At 63.5% G+C, this 19,112-nt stretch overlaps 1 protein-coding gene across 4 annotated transcripts in view; it reads left to right on the top strand.

Moving 5' to 3' along the window:
* The window catches only part of ADCY7 (adenylate cyclase 7), a 45,523-nt gene extending 26,528 nt beyond the window's left edge, over positions 1 to 18,995 (top strand). For 3 of the 4 annotated variants that reach the window (XM_053663196.1, XM_053663197.1, XM_053663195.1), the window contains exons 4-26: positions 308 to 469; positions 1,274 to 1,423; positions 1,719 to 1,867; positions 2,347 to 2,458; positions 5,661 to 5,788; positions 6,702 to 6,860; positions 7,028 to 7,160; positions 9,081 to 9,272; positions 9,618 to 9,652; positions 10,034 to 10,117; positions 10,301 to 10,373; positions 11,178 to 11,275; positions 11,581 to 11,665; positions 11,952 to 12,077; positions 12,276 to 12,374; positions 13,204 to 13,397; positions 13,947 to 14,037; positions 14,214 to 14,369; positions 14,900 to 15,046; positions 15,406 to 15,510; positions 15,799 to 15,928; positions 16,346 to 16,470; positions 16,652 to 18,995. In XM_053663196.1, the coding sequence (XP_053519171.1) occupies positions 308 to 469; positions 1,274 to 1,423; positions 1,719 to 1,867; positions 2,347 to 2,458; positions 5,661 to 5,788; positions 6,702 to 6,860; positions 7,028 to 7,160; positions 9,081 to 9,272; positions 9,618 to 9,652; positions 10,034 to 10,117; positions 10,301 to 10,373; positions 11,178 to 11,275; positions 11,581 to 11,665; positions 11,952 to 12,077; positions 12,276 to 12,374; positions 13,204 to 13,397; positions 13,947 to 14,037; positions 14,214 to 14,369; positions 14,900 to 15,046; positions 15,406 to 15,510; positions 15,799 to 15,928; positions 16,346 to 16,470; positions 16,652 to 16,798 (2,880 nt within the window). In that variant the 3' untranslated portion in view covers positions 16,799 to 18,995. The remainder of the gene's footprint in view (positions 1 to 307; positions 470 to 1,273; positions 1,424 to 1,718; positions 1,868 to 2,346; positions 2,459 to 5,660; positions 5,789 to 6,701; positions 6,861 to 7,027; positions 7,161 to 9,080; positions 9,273 to 9,617; positions 9,653 to 10,033; positions 10,118 to 10,300; positions 10,374 to 11,177; positions 11,276 to 11,580; positions 11,666 to 11,951; positions 12,078 to 12,275; positions 12,375 to 13,203; positions 13,398 to 13,946; positions 14,038 to 14,213; positions 14,370 to 14,899; positions 15,047 to 15,405; positions 15,511 to 15,798; positions 15,929 to 16,345; positions 16,471 to 16,651) is intronic. The other variant, XM_037141586.2, reaches the window with a different exon arrangement.
* Positions 18,996 to 19,112: the final 117 nt, after the last annotated feature.

Raw genomic sequence — 19,112 nt, 5'->3', positions numbered from 1 at the left:
TGTGGGGGAGGGCTGCAGACAGAGGACAGCACGCCGGGGCTCCCTGGTCCCACCCGAGGGGCCGGGGAGGCTTGGTCTCGGCCCCGATTGTAAATCAGCTCATAGGAAATGAAGGATCAAGTTGGCTGGTCTGACCCACAGGAAGATTGTGACTTTTTCTGTCTGCTCTGGGCATCTGTCACCCCGTCTCCCCTGCAGGGGAGGGTGGGGCCTTCCTGAGGGCAGAGGGCGCAGTCTGGGGCTGTGTCCTGGGCTGCGGGTGGCGTGGCCAGGCCCCGCACCTCACGTCCCGATGTTCTGTCCCCAGGTCCCCTTCTTCCTGTTCGTGACCTTCGTGGTGTACACGCTGCTGCCCTTCAGCATGCAGGGGGCCGTGGCAGTGGGGCTCATCTCCAGTGTCTCCCACCTCCTGGTGCTGGGCGTTCTGATGGAAGTCTTCTCATCCCCCAGCGTCGGGGTGGGGCTGCAGGTGAGGGCCTTGAGGGGGCCTGGGTGGGGACTGAGGTCCGGGCTGAGGGCAGCCAGGCCCCCGGGGGTGACAGGGGTGAGTAGGTCCCGAAGCTGGGGGGCTGAGTGTGCAGACCAGCAGCCTTCCGGGCAGACTTCCTCAGGAGGCCGCCCCCACCCCCCCCGGAAGGCGGTCTGGCCCTGTGGTCTGTGCCCGTGCCCCCAAGGCTCAGCCCCTCCCTCGATCCCAGGCCCTCTGGGCCCCTTCCTGAGTGTGGGGCACTGTCCTGGGATACAGAGCTGTCCCTGGGGTCTCACCCTCAGGGCCGTGGCCTGATAGGGCTGGGGACGCGCCTGGACATTCTGCCTGTGTCTTTGTGTTGAGTGAGCAAAATTTGCACACATGTAGCGGTGAATTACACGGGTTTCCCTCCTGACTGGACCTAGTGTCTGCTCCAGGGGGTAGAAGCCAGACAGCCAGGGGACACCGTGCCCCCAATGACAGCCCATGGCGCTCCCTCGGGCTCTATGAGGCACTGTGCCCCTGCCTTCCCTGAAGGGACTGGCTCCCTGGTGTTTGGGGCCCAGCCCTCCGGACCAGCAGGTGGACGGTAGCTGCTGTGTGGGGCCTCTGCCCCGGTCCTGCCGTCACAGTGACTTCCTGCCTGGAGCTCAGTTTCCCTGCCTGCCCTGGGACGGTGCACCTCAGTGGGCCGGAGGTCAAGGCATGGGCAGGAGTGCCATCCGATGCCAGCTCCCCAAGGGGACAGTGCCCCGGGGCTCCAACCAGGCCAGATGTGAGCTGCCTCCGCCTACCTACCCGCAGCTGCTGGCCAACGCGGTCATCTTCCTGTGCGGGAACCTCACGGGCGCCTTCCACAAGCACCAGATGCAGGATGCCTCCCGCGACCTCTTCACCTACACTGCAAAGTGCATCCAGATCCGCCGGAAGCTGCGCATTGAGAAGCGCCAGCAGGTGGGGGTCCCGCTCCCCGCCCGCCCTAGCCGACCCCCGGCCCCACGCCCTGAGTCCTTTCTCTGTGGACATCGGGCAGCCTGTGCGTGGGCGGTATGGCCAGATGCGAATGCAGGCCTCACCCCAGGGCGCTGCTGGGGACAGGGGGATGGGGACCTGGCAGGGGTGGTGGCAGGACAGGCCAGCAGAGGTGGAGGGGGCAGTGGGCAGAGCAGGAAGGAAAGGCGTGTGGGCCAAGCCTGGGGCTTGACATCCCCCTGCCTGTCCCCCGCATGCCCCACCCCCCGGTGTCCAGGAGAACCTGCTTCTCTCCGTGCTCCCGGCCCACATCTCCATGGGCATGAAGCTGACCATCATCGAACGGCTCAAGGAGTGTGGGGACCGTCACCGCATGCCCGATAACAACTTCCACAGCCTCTACGTTAAGCGGCACCAGAATGTCAGGTGGGCAGGCGGGGGGCGGGTAGGGGAGGCTCATGGTGTTTCCCGGCAAGGCCTCCCTGCCGCCCTTCTGAGCTGTGGGGGCCCAGAGCTCAGAGCTGGGAGGTCTGGAGCAGATGGCGTGTCCGGGCAGCCTTGGCCTCCCCGAGCCTCAGTTTGCTCATCTGTAGAATGGGAGCCCTGCCAGGGGAGGCTGGGGTTGCAAAGTATGAGGTAGCTCAGCTCAGAAGTCAGAGGGAACGTGGACATCCGGGGAGGAGAAGGGAGTTGCCAGGTGCCAGCGCGATGGCCCGTAGGAGTGCCATCCAGCACCTGCAGTGGGGTTCGCCTCCACTGGAACCCTCTGGAACTCTACTTGGCCTTTGTGGCCGGAGTGCCCCTCCTGTCCCTGTGGAGGCTGTGGAGTAGCAGGGGTGACTGGGGCCCCGCCCGGTCTCCGTGTCCCATGGGGCTGGCTCTGACCACTGGCCCCCTGCCCCCAGCATTCTCTATGCCGACATCGTGGGCTTCACGCGGCTGGCCAGTGACTGCTCCCCCAAAGAGCTGGTGGTGATGCTGAATGAGCTCTTCGGCAAGTTTGACCAGATCGCCAAGGTGAGCCTGCCGGTTGTGCTGCCCCCACCTCTGCTGGGGGACAGTCAGGAGCCCCTCTCGTGGCGTCCTGGGGTCCTGTGCCCAGCGCTGTGCAGGGACTGGTGCAGGAGGCCTGGGCGGAATTTTCGTCTTCAGTCAACAAACACTTTCGAGCGCCCCGTGTTAGAAGGTAGAGGTTGAGTGGTGGCTGAGGTGGCTAGAATCCTGTCCCCCAGAATGTGAGGCCGGTGGGGAGACTCACCGTCCACAGCAGGGGAGCACAGGGGCTCAGGAGCTCAGGTTGGGGCTCCGGAAGGCTGCCTGGAGGAGAAGGCACCCCCTTACTATGCCAGGCCGTGGCCTTGGCTTCACCTGGGAGCCTGGGGGGACTGTGGGCTGCAAGGTGTGCCCACATCTGCCTCCGGCAGTGTCCCCGGGGGATGGCGTGGACATTAAAGTCCGAGAGATGTCAAAAGAGACCTGAGGGGGAGGGAACAGTGTTCAGGGCAGAGGGAAAAGCATATGCGAAAGTGGCTCAGCGTGAAGGGGACAAGGTCACAGGGTTGGACCCGCAAGGACCTGAGGGCCGAGGGAAGGAGTGGGACTTGACCTAGGCCCCTAGAGAGCCTGGCAGGTGCCAAGCAGGGGAGGTCGTTGGGCAAAGGGTCTCCAGGACGCAGCTGGTGGGAGAGAGGCGGAGACCAGACTGGCTGAACCCAGATCTCGCTATGTTGTCTGTACCTGGGGCGGGGCAGGTACTAGGGGGAGGGGCCTCAGTCATTCATTAATTTACATATGGTCTCAAGCCCTGCTGAGTGGCAGCCCTGAGCTTGCATGGGGCCTTGGGCTTGTCTGGAAGTTGTTCTGGGCTGACATGTCCTCCAGTTGCAGAGGGCTGCAAGGGCTGGGACTGGGGAGCACCTAGCCCCGACTCAGGTGGTCAAGGCAGGCTTCCCGGAAGCAGTGGCTGCTAACGAGAGACCCAGATGTGAGACGTGAGGCAGGGGTTCTTTATCTTGGCTGCGTGTTCGGATCACGTGGAAAACTTAAAGCAGCCTACTCTCCATGCCTGGGCGGCTTCATGTGCAGAGGACCAGTGGTCCCAGCTTGGTGAGAGGCCAGGTCTGGCCTGCACTGGGAAGAAACTGTCACAGTCAGAACCGTTCAGTCCTAGGAGGGACTGCTGTGTCAGGAGTGGGCTCAGTCTCTGGGGATGAGCCTCCCATCACAGGGGAAACCAAATTACAGTTGGACACCACTGGCCGATGGTGCCCTGGTGGACTGTCCCGTCCCTGCTCTTCGACTCCCTGGGTGTTGGGGACTGAGTGACCCGGCGGGCCTGTCTAGCCTGCAGCCTGCCTTTGTGACTTCTTCCGAACTGGCCGATGGGAGTTCCCAGAAGCTGGGCCTTATGTGGGCCAGGGGCCAGGTTCCCTGGCCACTGCTGGCCCTCTCCCTGCCACAGAGTCCGAGAACCTCTGTGGTCTCTTAGAAACAGCCCACCCTCCGTCCCTCCTGCTGGGGCAGGCTCAGGCGGCAGCCCCATCTTAGATGGGGACAGGAATGCTGTGGCAGGCGGCAGCCCCCCAGCTGAGAGCTGGGCAGGGCCAGGCCCAGCCTCTTCTTCCACCAGCAGTGGCTTCCAGGACTGTGACTCCCTGGGTAGACGCCCGCCCGCTGAGGTGTCACGTCACATCTGGGCTCAGGAACCTACTACCCGTCACACGGCTGCACAGTGTCCTCAGTTGTGTGTGTCAGAGGTGGCGAGCCGGTCAGGGAGCAGCCTGGGGGTGTGGGCTCCTGGAAGACCCCGGGGGGCGAGGTGGGGTGTGGCTGGGCGGGCCCTCTGGGAGCAGCAGGAGCACTGACCTGTGTCTGGGCGTCAGCCCCGACCCCCCTAACCCCCGACTTCCTGCTGCCTTCTAGGAAAGCTGCTTTCCTCATGTCCGTAGGCCAGGCCGAGTAGAGGTCACACAGGGCCCTGCAGGGCGCAGCTGGCCTAGACTCAGGTGGGGTTGCTGGAGGAGGGTGTAGAAAGGGGACCTGTCAGAAAGGTGTGAGAGGTACAGGGACCTGGACAGAGGGGTGGTGTCCCCCCGGTCATGGACGCAGGGCCATCACCACCTGGTGTGGGAGGGAGTGGGCACTCGACCTGGACACAGAGGAGGCCTTGGCTGAAGGAGAGCGGAGGTAGTGGTGCCCCAGCCCTGGCCTCCTTCCCCCCCCCCACCAGGGGCAAAGCTACTTGCTGAGGCCCCTGTGGGCACTCGGGGTGGGCAGAGTGTCCAGCATGGAGCTCCCTGTGCATGTCCCCGAAAACCCCATGCCCAGGGTCTTGGTGTGTGTGGCCACCTTTGCTGAGGGCTTACAGAGGCTCTAGTGGTCACAGAGGCACCTCAGATGGGACAACCAGACAGCTGGTCTGGGCCTCCCCGCCTGCCGTGGGCATTTTCCTGTGTGACTCAGCCTCTCTCGCCCCCATATTTCCTCTCTGCTCTCGGCCCACACCCCAAACCCTGCTGCCCGAGCAGCAGAGCCACCTCTCTGTCTTCCCCACCGGCTCGATCCACGATCCGCTTCAGCCACACTGACTGCCGTGCGGCCCTGGCTTTGTGGCCCCAGGGCCTTTGCTCATGCTACTTCCTCCTTCCGCCTGGACCGCTCTTCTTCCGGATACTGCTGTGGCTTGCTTCCTCCTTTTTTAGGTCTTTGCTCTGACATCACCTTCTCTGAGAGGCATTCTCTGGCCTTCTGGGAACGTCCACTCCCCTCCCTTGCCTGATTTCCCCCCTCAGCCCTTATCACCTTTGGATGTCTAAGATTGCATCCAGCATAGGGTGCAGTCCTGCCCACCAGTGTGTGAACCCCACGGCTGCAGGGAGTTTTGTCTTTGTTCACTGCTGTGCCCCCGTGCCTGGGCTGGGCAATCAGTAGGTGCTCAAACATTGCAGGGATGAAAAGCACAGGGAGTGCCTCCTCCAGGGTCGTTCGGGTGGCTGGTGAAAATACTTGTTTTCGCCGCTGAAGCTTGGCATTCCCCCTGGAGGCCCCCCGGGTCCCCCGGGTCCCCTGGGTCCCCTGGGTCCCCTGGGTCCCCTGTCCTCTCGGCAGGCCCAGGAGCAGCTCCTGGTGGCTGGCACCCCAGGAGGGAGTCCTGGCTGGGAAGTGGGGTGGCTGCCCATGTGACCCCTGACCCCTGACCCCTGCTGACCCTGTCCTGCAGGCCAACGAGTGCATGCGCATCAAGATCCTGGGTGACTGCTACTACTGCGTGTCCGGCCTGCCTGTTTCGCTGCCCACGCACGCCCGCAACTGCGTGAAGATGGGGCTGGACATGTGCGAGGCCATTAAGTAGGTACCTCGGGCGTGTCTGAGGCCAGGGCACGGTGGGGAGCGCGTCGTCCCCCTCGGTCGGATGAGGAGAGCAGGGGGCTTCGCCTGGATGGTCTCGCCGTCGGTTTTGTGCCCCTCCCTCTGCGACTCCTTGTCAGGGAGCCTGAGGCCGGGCAGCGGGGCTGCCTTCCTCCCAGGAGGGTCACAGCGGTGGCCGGAGGTGCTGGCAGGCAGACACAGGGGCCCACCGGAGGCTGCCCTGCTGCAGCTCCGCCCACCTGACTTCAGGCAGCCCCACCCCTAGAATGTGTGGCGTTTGTGCGGGTCCCCTTCTGCTCCCTCTGCCTTTGGCCCTGGTAGGCGTGTCCTTCCCCAGCCTCGTTCATGGACACACTGCCCTGGCTGCTCCCCGATCGTCATTCTCTTCTCAAAGGGACCCAGAGGCCTGCTCCTGTGGGGGGCGCTCTGTGCCCTGGGGAAGGTCTTACTTGGGCTCTCCTTGTCCTGAGTGATGCTAACGCCTGACCCCCAGAGTCCCTGTGCCTGGAGAAGGCCCCCAAAGGCTGGTGGCCCCTGCGATCTTGGTGTCTGGGGGTTTGGAGAGGGACCCAGGCAGGGCCTCCAGGTGGGGAACACCCAGAGGGAGCATTTTAGGGTCTTCAGTGTGAGTTGCAGAGACTGATGAGGCTTGGAATTTCCTCCTTCTCCAGCCTTTGACCTTGGGGTGGCCACACCCCTTTGCACACTCCTGGAGATGGGGCGCTGAGCTCCCTCCAGGAGGCAGCCCCACGGGGCCGAGGACGTCCCTGCACCCTCTCCCACTGCCTTGCTCTGTCCCACCCCACGCTGGGGCCGCGAGCCTGCCCTGGGTGGGGTTCAGGGCCCCACGAGCAGCCCTGGCTGGGCCGAGGTGACCCCACTTCCCCCTCAGGCAGGTGCGGGAGGCCACGGGCGTGGACATCAGCATGCGCGTGGGCATCCACTCGGGGAATGTTCTGTGTGGTGTCATCGGGCTGCGCAAGTGGCAGTATGATGTGTGGTCCCATGATGTGTCCCTCGCCAACAGGATGGAGGCAGCTGGAGTCCCTGGGTGAGGCTGGCCGACCCCTCTGAACTGGGGGGTCAGGGTGGGTCAGAGGTGGAAGCAGTGACCTCGAGGTGGGGGGAGCTGGCCTGGACTCCCGTCTGCTGGTCACTGTGGGGCAGGTGCCGGCCCGCTGCGGGCCCTACTGCTCCGTCTGACCTCCGTTTCCCCAGCCGGGTGCACATCACGGAGGCGACACTGAGCCACCTGGACAAGGCATACGAGGTGGAGGAGGGGCATGGGCAGCAGCGAGACCCCTACCTGAAAGAGATGAACATCCGCACCTACCTGGTCATCGACCCCCGGGTACGAGGGCTTGGACACAGCAGGCTGCGGGGTCCACACCCAGGGGGAGGGCCCTGGGGGGAGGGTGGATCAGAGGCCTGCCCGGGGTGGGAGTGAGCTCCCCGTCACTGGGTACAGAACCAACTTTCCCAGGGCCTCAGCGTTCATCCCCTGAGAAATGGGCGTGACAACAGCGCCCCCAAAGGGGAGTCTGCTGGTCCGAGCAAAGCCCTCACCGGGTGCATCCTAAACAGCTGGGAAGGAAGTCCCCATGAGTTCACTTTCCATGTGGTTGTCACTCATTCCCCAGTTTTCCAGAGACCCATTTTAAAAACACGCTCTGAGACAGCCTCAGGAAAGCAGGGGCTGGTCCTCCATGCATCCTGGACTACGACCTGTGGAGTGGGTCTGCTCGGCCAACGCTCCTGCTTCCATCATGACCCTGTGGTGGCGGAGGCCCTGGGGCTGCTCCCAGCCCACCCCACATCCACCCCCCCGGGAGGCTGGCGTGTCCTGGAGCCACTGGTGAATCATCCTTGGGGCTCGCTCAAGAATGTCGGCCACGCAGGCTCTTTGAGCTCCCTCTCACTCCAGCCTTGTCCTTGGCCGTCCTCAGGGCTGGCCTGCCTGCCTGCCTCCCCCAGCCCCCGCCCCCACCCCACCTCACAAACCACCGAGTGCTCGGTGACAGCGTCCCCTGCAGGGTGGAACTGGGTGCCAATATTGCTTCTGGTGCCCTGCCTCCCACCCCACCTTGTGGAATCTTCATTCTCATAGTTCAAATGCAAATAGCTTGGAGAGCACATGGTGGAGATTTTCCATGGGCCTTGTCCACGGCCAGCACGTCCCCCTAAAGGGGGCCTGTGATTTTTTGAGTTCCTGCCCCAGGGATGTCTGACGAGAGGGGGAGACAGACAGGTGACCTGCCCCCACTCCAGGGCAGGTGCCCACCGCAGGGTGCGGTACATTCTGGGGCCCTCGGATGCTCACAATGGCCGGCTCCCACGCTGTTCCCCTGGGCCAGGCCGACAGGCACCTCTCGGGGTCTAGAAATGCTTCTGTCCCAAAGGAAGGCTAGAGGTTTCCAGAGAAGTTGCTCTGTGGCTGCGTGAGTTTGTGGGTGTAGGTGCTGGTGGGGCCCCGAGGAGATGGGGACTCCTAGAGGGCTGTAATGTCAGGGGTTAGGGGGACTCGAGAGGGCCCAAGCTTGTTCCTGGTGGCCTTGGGGTCTTTCTCATCCTCCCCCTTTTAAGTCCTGCCCAGCCTCCCAGCCAGGGAAGGTCCGAGGTGTGGTGCTCTTTGGGGCTGGGACCCTGGGGGAGGAGGCAGAGCTGGCTAAGCCACTGCGCCCCTGGCAGTGGCCGCGGCAGACACATGGCAAGTGATGGACCTGGGCTGCGTTTGGGGGCTGCACAGTGGGAGCGACCAAAATGGTGCCCCAGAGGGGGAGGGGCATCTCGCTGTCTCTCCAGGTTGCAACCAGCACTCTGTGCCCTCCCAGCTGGTCCCCACAGAAGGACATGTGCCGGCCACACATGGGAGGGTAGGGCCAGACGCGTTTCGCTTCCTGGGACCCGTCTCCCCGGGACCTGTCTCCCCAGGGAGCCTTCATAGGAAGGGGCCCCAAGGACGGCGTCTGGTTCCCAGGAGGGCAAGTGGGGCCTTTGGGCTTAGGACCCGCCCCTACATCTGTCCCTGGGGAGGTGGAGGCACAGGTGTGAGGGCTGTGCACAGGTGTGTGACCCGTTTACTTCCGGAGTGTGGAGGGCCACACCCTACTGGGCACACCCCACCGGCCTGGCCAAAGTGTGCACTGGGCTTCAGCCAGGCCCCCACGACTGCAGACCCAGGTGGAGCAGCTGGTGGGCCCCCCATTCCGGGCTGCGTTGTGTGTTGGGGGCCGGGAGGCAAGGGGTGAGACAGACTCTGTGCCGCCCACAGAGCCAGCAGCCACCCCCACCCAGCCACCACCTCTCCAAGCCCAAGGGGGACGCCGCCCTGAAGATGCGGGCGTCGCTGCGCATGACCCGCTACCTCGAGTCCTGGGGGGCAGCGCGGCCCTTCGCCCACCTCAACCACCGAGAGAGCGTGAGCAGCAGCGAGAACCCCGTCCCCACCAGCCGGAGGCTCAAGGTAGGGCCCGTCCCTCAGGGCGCTGGGCACCGGATGCTCTCTGAAGGGGACAGCAGAGCAGGGGGCACGCAGGGTCCTCCCAGCCGGCCTCACTGTCCCCATCTGTGCAGTGGGTCGGCTTTCTGCCCACCCTCCCGGGGGAATGAAGGCACGCGGGCAGTGCTCAAGGGCGGCTGGGACGTCTCCACCCCTCAGTGCTCAGAGGAGGTCAGCTTTGGTTCCGGCTGCCCCCAGCTGGGATGTCCCTGCCACCCTGCCCGTGTGTCCAAGGCAGTGGACATGGCCCCAAAATGGACTCTTGGCCCTGCGCCCTGGTGAGTAATGGTCTCTTCTCCCCCCTTCCAGGCCATCCCCTTGCGGCGCTACCGGGCCCCTGACAGGTAGGCGTGCGGTCCCCTCCCTCGACACTATGTGGCCTACCTTTCTAGCAAGTCCTGTCCTAGCTGCCTCCTCCAGGCTGGCTGCCTTGACTAGCTTTTGGCAACAAGGGCAGCTCTGGGAGGCCCGACCCTGACCACAGAGCTTGCCATGCATGGCCCGGGTCCGAGTGTTCTAGAAAACAGAGCTGCACAATGTTTGAGCGCCTGCTGTGTGCCCGCCCAGTGGCAGTGTCCATCAGAGGGGTTGGTGTGTGGGAGGCCTTGGGGGCTGGTGGCTCTGTTTCCTGCTGGCCCTTCACTGTCCCGCACGGGCTCCACACGGCCACCGCTACACAGCGGGCTCGGGGCCCTGAGCTGACGCCTGTGGGTGTCCGATTCCAGAGGTGCGTCCCCCAAGGGCCGGTCGGAGGATGACTCAGATGATGACGAGATGCTGTCAGCCATCGAGGGGCTCAGTTCCACGAGGTGAGGGGCCCGGGCCTCCGCCTACCCAGCCCCCCTCAAGCGGGGGCTCCCCATGTGGCCAGGCCCCCAGTGACCCTGCTCCAGTCACATCCGTGGGCGCCGTTTTCCCTTCCTGGCACTGTCTCCTGAGGGTGGTGTCCCTCCCCCACCTGCCCACCCACACCTGCCCCCCCCCCCCCGCAGGCCCTGCTGCTCCAAGTCCGATGACTTCTACACCTTTGGGTCCATCTTCCTGGAGAAGGGCTTCGAGCGAGAGGTGAGGGCCCCGGGTGGTCCCAGGGAGGGGGCTCCAAGGCCTGGGGGGTGGCAGAGGGTGCAGGCCATGGGCAGCTGCACCCCCAGATCTTTTCGGGGAGGTGGCGTGGAGTCGCTCCAGTGGGCTGTTGGGGAAGGGGACAGAGGCTCAACCTGTGGCCTCCACCCGGCACCCCACAGGCCCTCACTTACTCCCTTCAAGCGCCGCTGCCAGGGAAAGCCCCCCGCCTGGTACCAGCGGCACGGGGACTACCTGGCGGTCCAGCCACTGTAGCAACTGGCTTTTGTACCACTGGTGGCCAGCGGACTGGTTTGCCGAGTGCCCACTGGGTTTGGGCACCGTCCCCTGTCACATGTCCTGCACCAGGGAACCTTGTGGGCAGAGGCCGTGTGATGTGCTACATGTGGGGGTGGGCGGGGGGGTGCAGCAGCTTGGCGGCCCGGCCTTACTCCTCAGTCTGGGGTGAGGACAGGATCCCCTGCCCGCCCCAAGTCACAGCAGCCCCGGAGCCCAGGTCTGGTTCCCGGGGCAGACTTGGGCCCTGGGCTCCTTGGGGGCCTCGGAAATCAAGAGGGAGACCTGAGCAGGGTGTGGGAGGGGAAGGTGTGGCCTCTAAAGACACTGGGAACAAGTTGTTTGTTGGTGGTGGTGGGACATCCTCACCTGCGGCGCAGGGAGGGTGTGAGGGAGTTTTAAGGAGGTTAACTTGAGCCGCCCTGCCTCCCGAGAAGGGGGCGGGCGGTGGGCCTGCGGGTGGGGCCCTCTGGGGTCCTAGCCACCGCTCATGGTCTCTGTCGCCCCCAGTACCGCCTGGCGCCCATCCCCCGGGTCCGCCACTACTTCGCCTGTGCCGGCCTCGTCTTCCTCTGCATCCTGCTGGTCCATGTCCTGCTGATGCCCAGGTGGGTCTGGGGAGGGCGGGGCGGTGAGGCCTAAAAACCAAGTACGTTTATACGGTACCAGACCCGAGTCTCGTCTCTTACACGTGTGACTCAGGAAGGGGTTGTGCGGCTGACCGTGTTTTGGCTAGGCCTGTGTGCTGTTCTCGGGGCAGTTGGGCCGGATTGCAAAGGGCCCCTCCGCTGAGCAAAAAGGGCAGCAGTTGGGGGGGTGGGGCAGGAGGCGCCTGTGCACCTGGGGCCTGGGGCTCCGGGAGGCTTGGTTCTGCATATGAGCCCCAGAGCTTAGGTGGTCCCCTCCTGTCTAGGACGGCGGCCCTGGGGGTGTCCTTCGGGCTGGTGGCCTGTGTGCTGGGGCTGGTGCTGGGCCTGTGCTTTGCCGACCAGTTTGTGGTGAGTGGGAGGCCCCGGGCGGGGTACCTACCTGGGCCCCACGGGTAGTGGGTTGGGGAGGGGTGAGCCACTGCCTCCTGGACCCTCCCTGGGGGGCTTTGCCCACCTGAGCCCCTCCCGTCCCTGTCTCAAGGACCGTCACTTAGTGCTCCCGATGCTCCTCCCGAGAGTTCTGTCAGCATCCCCCGACCCTGCCCGCTCACGGCCCCCAGGGCCAGCTGCCCCTCCCATCTGCACCCCCCTGTCCTGGGCCGGAGTCTGCTGACAGGGCCCTGTGGTCCCATAGAGGTGCTGCCCAGCCTGGGGGACGCTCCCGGCCATCTCTGAGAAGGTGGAGACCCACCCGCTGCTGCGCTTGTCCCTGGCCATCCTGACCATCGGCAGCCTGCTCACTGTCGCCATCGTCAACCTGGTGCGTCCTGGGCGGGTAAAGACCCCCTGTGCCCGCCTCCTGGGTGGGGAGAGCCAGACCTGGACCTGGGGACCTCTAGATCCGAGACCCCCAGAATCTCGTTGCCTAAAAGCCATAGGCGGGGCGACCCCCTCCAGGGCCCCGAGGCTGGGCCCGGCAGGCCCTGACCGCCTGTCACAGGGCCTGTCTCCTCTGCAGCCGTTGCCGCCTTCCCCGGCCCCAGGGCTGCCGGCCGGGAACCAGACGAGCCCGAGGGCCCTGGGCAGTAGAGAGGGGACCCCGTGCGAGCTCCTCCCGGTGAGTGTGCTGGCCCCGGTGCCCGGGCTGTTGTGGAGCCGGGTCCGGCTCCCCCTCCTGGCACAGGCAGGGCCCACGGGGGCCACGAGGGTCTGGGCGCTGGTACAACGGTCCAGGGTGTGCCGGTGGGAGCCCCCCACACTGGTTTGAGTGTCCTGACCCCCAGGCTCTGGGTGGCTGTTAGGGTCTCCATTTTGATGACTGCGAAGCGGCTTGGGGAGGTTGCCATCGGTCACAGGGCTGGGACCGGGACCTAGGCAGACTAACGCCGAAGTTCCCCAGCAGGATGGAGGATGTGGGACTTCGGGGGCCATGGCAGAAAATTTTGAGCCATTCCCTAAAGGGCCAAAAGGTTATGGGTGGGGACAGGGCAGTGAGGAAAAGCAAAGCGTGTAGTGGGAACAGGTTTCAGCTCTTGGTGCAGGGGTGGCCAGGGGCTGGGTCTGGGTGCTGGGGGCTGTGGGGAGCCACGCGTGACCTGGAACGGGAGAGTGGCATGGGCAGGGATGCGCCTTGGGAAGGGCATGCTCGTGGCCCGGAGGCTGTCAAGGTGTGTGCCCGCCACGCCTGCCCTTTGTCACATCTGCACACCACGGGCATTTTATTACAGTGGTTTCCTTTAAATGAGTTCGCTTGCTCGAAGTGAAAGTAAAATTAAACGTAAAAATGACCCAGGGGTAGGAAGTTGGAGATGCCAGTGCCTGCTCGTCACTCAGCAGGGAGGTGGAGGAGCCACGGGCTGTTCAGAGTCCCCGAGCTGCGAGGGCTGGCCCAGATGGCATCTCTCCGGGGTGAGAGGCGGGGGGTGACCCGTGCCCTGTCTCCCCAGTATTACACCTGCAGCTGCATTCTGGCCTTTGTCGCCTGCTCCGTCTTCCTGCGCATGAGCCTGGAGCTGAAAGTGGTGCTGCTGACAGTGGCCTTGGTGGTCTACCTGGTGCTCTTCAACGTCTCCCAGTGCGCGCAGTGGGGCTGCTGTGGCCTCGGCCTGGGCAACCTCAGCGAGACCAATGCCACCCTCAGGTGGGGCCCAAGTCGCTCACTGCAGGACCCTGGTCCCCTGCCCACTGTGACTGGGGCCCACAGTAGCACCTCTGTCCCAGGAAGGGCTGGTGTGTGTGTTATTCTGGGGGCTCTGGGCCCCTCCCAGGTGGAGAGGAGAGCCTGGCCCCCCTTGAACTAAAAGGCTGGCACATGGGCCCCAGAGCAAAACCCGCCCTTGGGGGTCTGGCTGGCACCCGCTAAGTCCTGCCAGTCTGTAGCTGCCCAGGCCTCTTCCCCCACCCCCAGCAGGAGCCCTGGCCCCGCCCTGTGGGCCAGGCTGTGGCCTGGGGGCTTTCTCTTCAGAGGGGGACTGGTCCTCACCACACAGGTGTGAGCTCAGCTGTCACCTCGGAGGCCCCCCCACTCCCACCCCTTTTCTCTGCTCAAAGTTCTCTTGTCTTGTTTACTGTCTGCAGACGGTATGTCTGTACTGTCTCTGTGGCTTGCCCCTGGGTGCACACGCCCCCGCATGTGGGGCCTGGGAACGACCCCTGCCATCCCCCTGCCCTCCCCCTTCACACCCAGCAGCTCCCCAGCCTGTGCCTGCAGGGATCTGAAGACCACGACCAGCTTCTACCTAGTTCTCTTCTACGCCACTCTCGTCATGCTCTCCAGACAGGTGAGCCCAGGGAGCCCCTGCTGCGTCCCTCGCTCTGCTGAGCTCACCTGCCCTCCTTGTGGGGGCGGGGGGGGGCGGGCTGCCTCTGCCCTAGAGCACAGCCCTGTGGGGGAGCCCTGTTCCCGGTCTGCATGGCGCCCACTGGGGCCGGGACACGGCTGTGCCGCCGCCTGCAGATCGACTACTACTGCCGCCTGGACTGCCTGTGGAAGAAGAAGTTCAAGAAGGAGCGTGAGGAGTTTGAGACCATGGAGAGCGTGAACCGCCTCCTCCTGGAGAACGTCCTGCCGGCCCACGTGGCGGCCCACTTCGTCGGGGACAAGCTGGACGAGGTGTGGTGTTGGGCTGGGCTGCCCGAGGTCAGGGGAGGTTCACAGCTACAGCAAAGAGCTTCCTGTGGGTGTGGGCCTTGCCCGTGTGCCCTGGTGACAGCGTGAGCTGGCAGCTGGAGGGGCACGGGCTGGGGAGTCGGGGGCCTGGGTGGATGGGACGTCCCAACCCTTAGGCCTCAGGTTATTTGTCAGGAACTTGCTGGGCAGGATGGCGCAGGGCTCATGTGGCCGGTGTCCGTAACCTGGGCCACCTGTGATGAAGGCATGTGTCACGGAGAACCCGCCTCCTGATTTCTGCCTTCCACCTGGGGGTTCCCAACCCTGCTTTGCAGACTCAGGGTGTTTTAGAGCAAAAGACCAGCCCGAGCCTGCCCCCCCGCCACAGCCGACTCAGAGTGCCTCTTTAAAGGCCCCCTCCCATGGAAGGAACCCCCTGGGCCACCAGGCTGAGGACTGCCACCCGGCCCCCCTGGGGGCCCTCCATGGCGAGGTCGGGTGGTGCCCTGAGGCCCGTTCCTCCCTGTCCCCAGGACTGGTACCATCAGTCCTACGACTGCGTCTGCGTCATGTTCGCCTCCGTGCCGGAGTTCAAGGTCTTCTACACAGAGTGCGACGTCAACAAGGAGGGGCTGGAGTGCCTGCGCCTGCTCAACGAGATTATTGCCGACTTCGACGAGGTGCGGCCTGGCGGGCGGGCAGCAGCGTCCTGTGCCCCAGCGGGCAAACGCCCAGTGCTCCTGGTGGCTTTTTTGTTTTATTCGAGCTGTAGGTCTCTCTGCGATAGGCAGCTGCCTGGGTAGCTGTGGGCCCTTGTAGAGCGGTCGTTTCCAACTGAGCCCATGCGGCCGAAGGTCCTGAGAGCAAGAGCCGCAGAGCTCATTGCTGCAGAGCAAGAGCCGGAGGAGAGAGGAAGGGACGGAAGACAGGCAGCCAGGGGCACGGACGGGAGGCGCAGGGAGGGCTCGACCCCGCGGGAACCCGGGGCAGGCCTGCCTGCTGCTGTGGCTGTCATGGCCCTGCCCGCTCTGTCCCGCAGCTGCTGCTGAAGCCCAAGTTCAGCAGCGTGGAGAAGATCAAGACCATTGGTAGTACCTACATGGCAGCTGCTGGGCTCAGTGGCCCCTCCGGGAAGGAGACCCAGGTACTCAGCCAGGTTGGGGGCCTAAGAGTCTTGGCCCCAAATGTGAAATCCAGCAGTCCCCAGACCTGTCACTTCAATGAGGGTCCCTCCCAGGCCCTGACCTGTGGGGGGAGGGGGGTCAGCAGGGAGGGGGCAGGTCTCTGCTGGCCGATAGCCTCTCCTGCAGGCCTTGTGCCCATGGGCGCGGCAGGTCAGGGTGCTCTGAATGTCCGCCAGGCCCAGTCGGGGCAGGAAGACGGGGGTGGCCCACGGGGGTGGCCCGCGGCGGCCCCAGGGACACCAGGACAGCGCTCTGTCCTGCAGGACCTGGAGCGGCAGCACGCCCACATCGGCATCATGGTGGAGTTCAGTGTGGCCCTGATGAGCAAGCTGGATGGCATCAACAGGCACTCCTTCAACTCCTTCCGCCTGCGCGTGGGTGAGGCCCGGGGTGGGCGGGGCCTGTGCGGTGCACCCCACCGTCTCCCCTGAAAGGCTCCAGAGCCATTTTGATTAGGTTTAGTCGTAACACATTCCTGCAGAAAGTGGGGAGTCCCCAGCTGCCAGCTGCAGCTAGGTGACCTTCGAATGCACCAAGGGCCCCGTTAACCAAGCCGTCACTGTTAGCTGACAGGCCCTGCTCAGAGCCCATGTTCTGTTAGGAGACGAGCAGATGCTAGAGCAGCGAATGCTGCCCAGGCTCAGGCAGTGCCGCCAGGTCTGCGAAGCACGCACTCACCTTCCTCTGGCTGCTCCGTAGGTGCTTTCTGTGGTGGGCGGTAGAGTCTGTGACCCCCGCCCCAGGGAAGCCTGAGGCACGGTCTCTGTGACCTGACAGCTGGGAATGTCACTCTAGGCATCAACCACGGGCCTGTGATTGCCGGCGTGATCGGGGCACGGAAGCCCCAGTACGACATCTGGGGCAACACAGTCAACGTGGCCAGCAGGATGGAGAGCACTGGCGAGCTCGGGAAGATCCAGGTGAGCCCCAGCCGGGACTCGTGGCTGCGGACGACAGGACTTCCTGGAGGGGAGGGTGCCCGGGCCTCGGGCTGCTGGGAGCCCGGCTGTCGGGCCCACAAGGAAAACCAGACTCGGGCTGCTCACTGCCCCTCCGCGCAGTGTGTGCTTCCAGCTTATAAAGGCTTCGGTTTCTTTCCAGGTGACAGAAGAGACATGCACCATCCTCCAGGGACTCGGTTACTCTTGTGAATGTCGAGGACTGATTAATGTCAAAGGCAAAGGGGAGCTCAGGACATACTTTGTCTGCACAGACACTGCCAAGTTCCAAGGGCCCGGGCTGAACTGAGGGTGAGGTGGGCCAGACACACTCGAGGCTGATGTCCGTTGGAGAGCAAACCGACGGGAGGACTCAGCCAGCACTGCTGATCATGGCCTTCCACGGCCTTGGCCACCACTACCTCCTGACAGACGGCATGTGTGGCTCCTTGTATTTGCACAAAAGGACTTTTTAGATACGTGCGCCTACCCCCCACTCAAGGGGACCACAGAGCCGCCTGACACACAGCCAGCCAGACCCTCTGAGCTGCTGGCATTGGGAACGCGGCCTCCGGCACAGCAGGACGATGCTCACTCAAGAGTTCCACGTCCTCCTCCAGATCCTGCCCGCACACACACTGCCTGGTGGCTGGAGCTGCACAAGCACCCCATTTCCTAGGTGCAGGAGGACTACGGACAGGTGTGTGGGGCCGGCCGGGGACACCCAGCAGACCAGCTGCGGGATCCCACACTTCTCACCCAGGCGGGCTGGTCAACAGCTGGCCAGGGGCTGCAGACCTGTGAAGGGCGTCAGGAGGAGAGAGAGGCACAGCAGACACCCGTGCTGCATGCCATCTCTGCCCTGCCTTTGTTCTGCACGGATCCATCCTTAATGGAGGTCTTTCCCGTTTTAATGACTTCTTGGAGGCCGGCCAGTTGCCTCCCCTGCAGCATGTTATCTGCCTTTTTAATCACCAGCAGGAAGCAGGCCGCTGCCCCGTGTCCGCTTGGGGGACCATCCCAGCTCTGGGGTGTGGTGTGGCCCTCATGCCGAATCAGACCGCTTTGAGTCCAGCATTGAGGTCAGGTTCAGTGAGCAGAAATGCTACGAGATCAGGCCCCACCAGCCTCTTGGCCCTCCTCTCACCACCCGTGCACTTCCGAGCTCGGCCTGCAGGCTTCCCTGCGTCCTACTTCCACGCTGGGTGGGAAGAGAAGGAGGTGGGAGAGCTGGGACGCCCCCCTGGCCTTTAAGTCCAGCACCAACCCGAGGAGCCCTGGACCGGGAGCTGGTGCTCAGTGAGGGCGCGTGGAGAGGCCCCCACCTGGGAGGCCAGCCCCCTCTCGGATGGTGAGACCTTCTTGTTCTGATTGAGTGAATCGAGGCAGCTGCAAAAAGCCAGGTTTGTGAGCTTCAACTCTTGATCTAATGCAGTCAGTTAGAGGAGGTTCTAAGGTGAGACCCAACCAGCCAGCTCGTTCCTTTTTCTGAACGGACCCCCGCCTCGTGAGCAGAGCCACCCACGTGCCCTCACACACACAGGTGATTGTCACCGTATGGCCGGGCTCTCAGCCTGAAGTCACCCACGCACCCCCTGGAATTACCACTGTGCACAGAGGCAGCTTCAGGAGATGACACGGCCGCAGGTAGGGCGGCTCAGCGTCGAGGGCCACCCGGGGCTGAGGCCCGGGGTCGGCGGCCAGCCTGGTGGCTGAGTGCAGTGTGTGGGGCCAGTCCCGCTGCAGAGGAGTGGGTGGGCTAGTGTTGGCACTGAGGTGGCTCGTGCGGACAGCCAGCCCCACTCACACTGCGTAGGGGGCCGGCTTTGGGTGAGCGCTGTGCCCAAGTCTAGACCCCCAAACGCCAGCGGGGAGCAGGGCTGCTGGCTGGCACTCCGGGTGCTGGGCCTGCTCCGCCTCTCGCAATATCCGTTACTTTTTCTTCCAGTAACAGAAATCCCAATCGGGAGTTTAAAAAACAATTGGTCGCCCTTAATGTACCTTTATGTCCAGTTAAAGCACTGTGCTCAAATAAGATTAAGTTTTCGATGTTCAAATCAATGTAACTGACCATAGAAGTTACCTGCAGTTGTTTCGTATAAATGTTTTCTAATTACTGAGTCACTCCTCCATGTCCCAGTTTGTTCTGTGGATGACAGGACAGGCATTTTTCCTAACACTGGCCTTTTTCTATGGGTCAAGGACTTGCTTTAAAGTTTCCCCGAAGGTGGCTTCACTGACTCCAGTGAAACCCACCCCCTGAAGTTTCCTGGTTTATTTAACTTCCTAACTGGAAAAGGGGACCTCAGCCACTGCAGACACGTGCACCTAACAGGTGACTGTGCAGAAATGCACTTCAAGAAGGTGTATGCAAATAACTGGGGGTACTCTGTGTACTGAGTATTATAGACCTGTAGCATTTCAAAACATTTTGTTTTTATAAAGAACCTATGTTTCTACTTGGTTTAGCTTTTCTTGTATTAAATCACCAGCATGGAAAACCTGAATGTCTTGACTTTAATCCTCTCTCGGCCTTCAGGATCTTAGCCTAGCGAGAGCAGCCCTCCTGTTCAAGGGCCGATAACACCCCGTCATCTGATGGGGCCAGGGGGCAGTAGGGGCAC

Source organism: Artibeus jamaicensis, unplaced genomic scaffold (assembly GCF_021234435.1).
Source record: "Artibeus jamaicensis isolate MK-2021 breed Jamaican fruit bat unplaced genomic scaffold, CSHL_Jam_final contig_3152, whole genome shotgun sequence".
NCBI classification, from domain to species: Eukaryota; Metazoa; Chordata; class Mammalia; order Chiroptera; family Phyllostomidae; genus Artibeus; species Artibeus jamaicensis.
The sequence above is the reverse complement of the archived record's forward strand: the minus strand, read 5'-3'. Positions and strand labels throughout refer to the sequence as shown.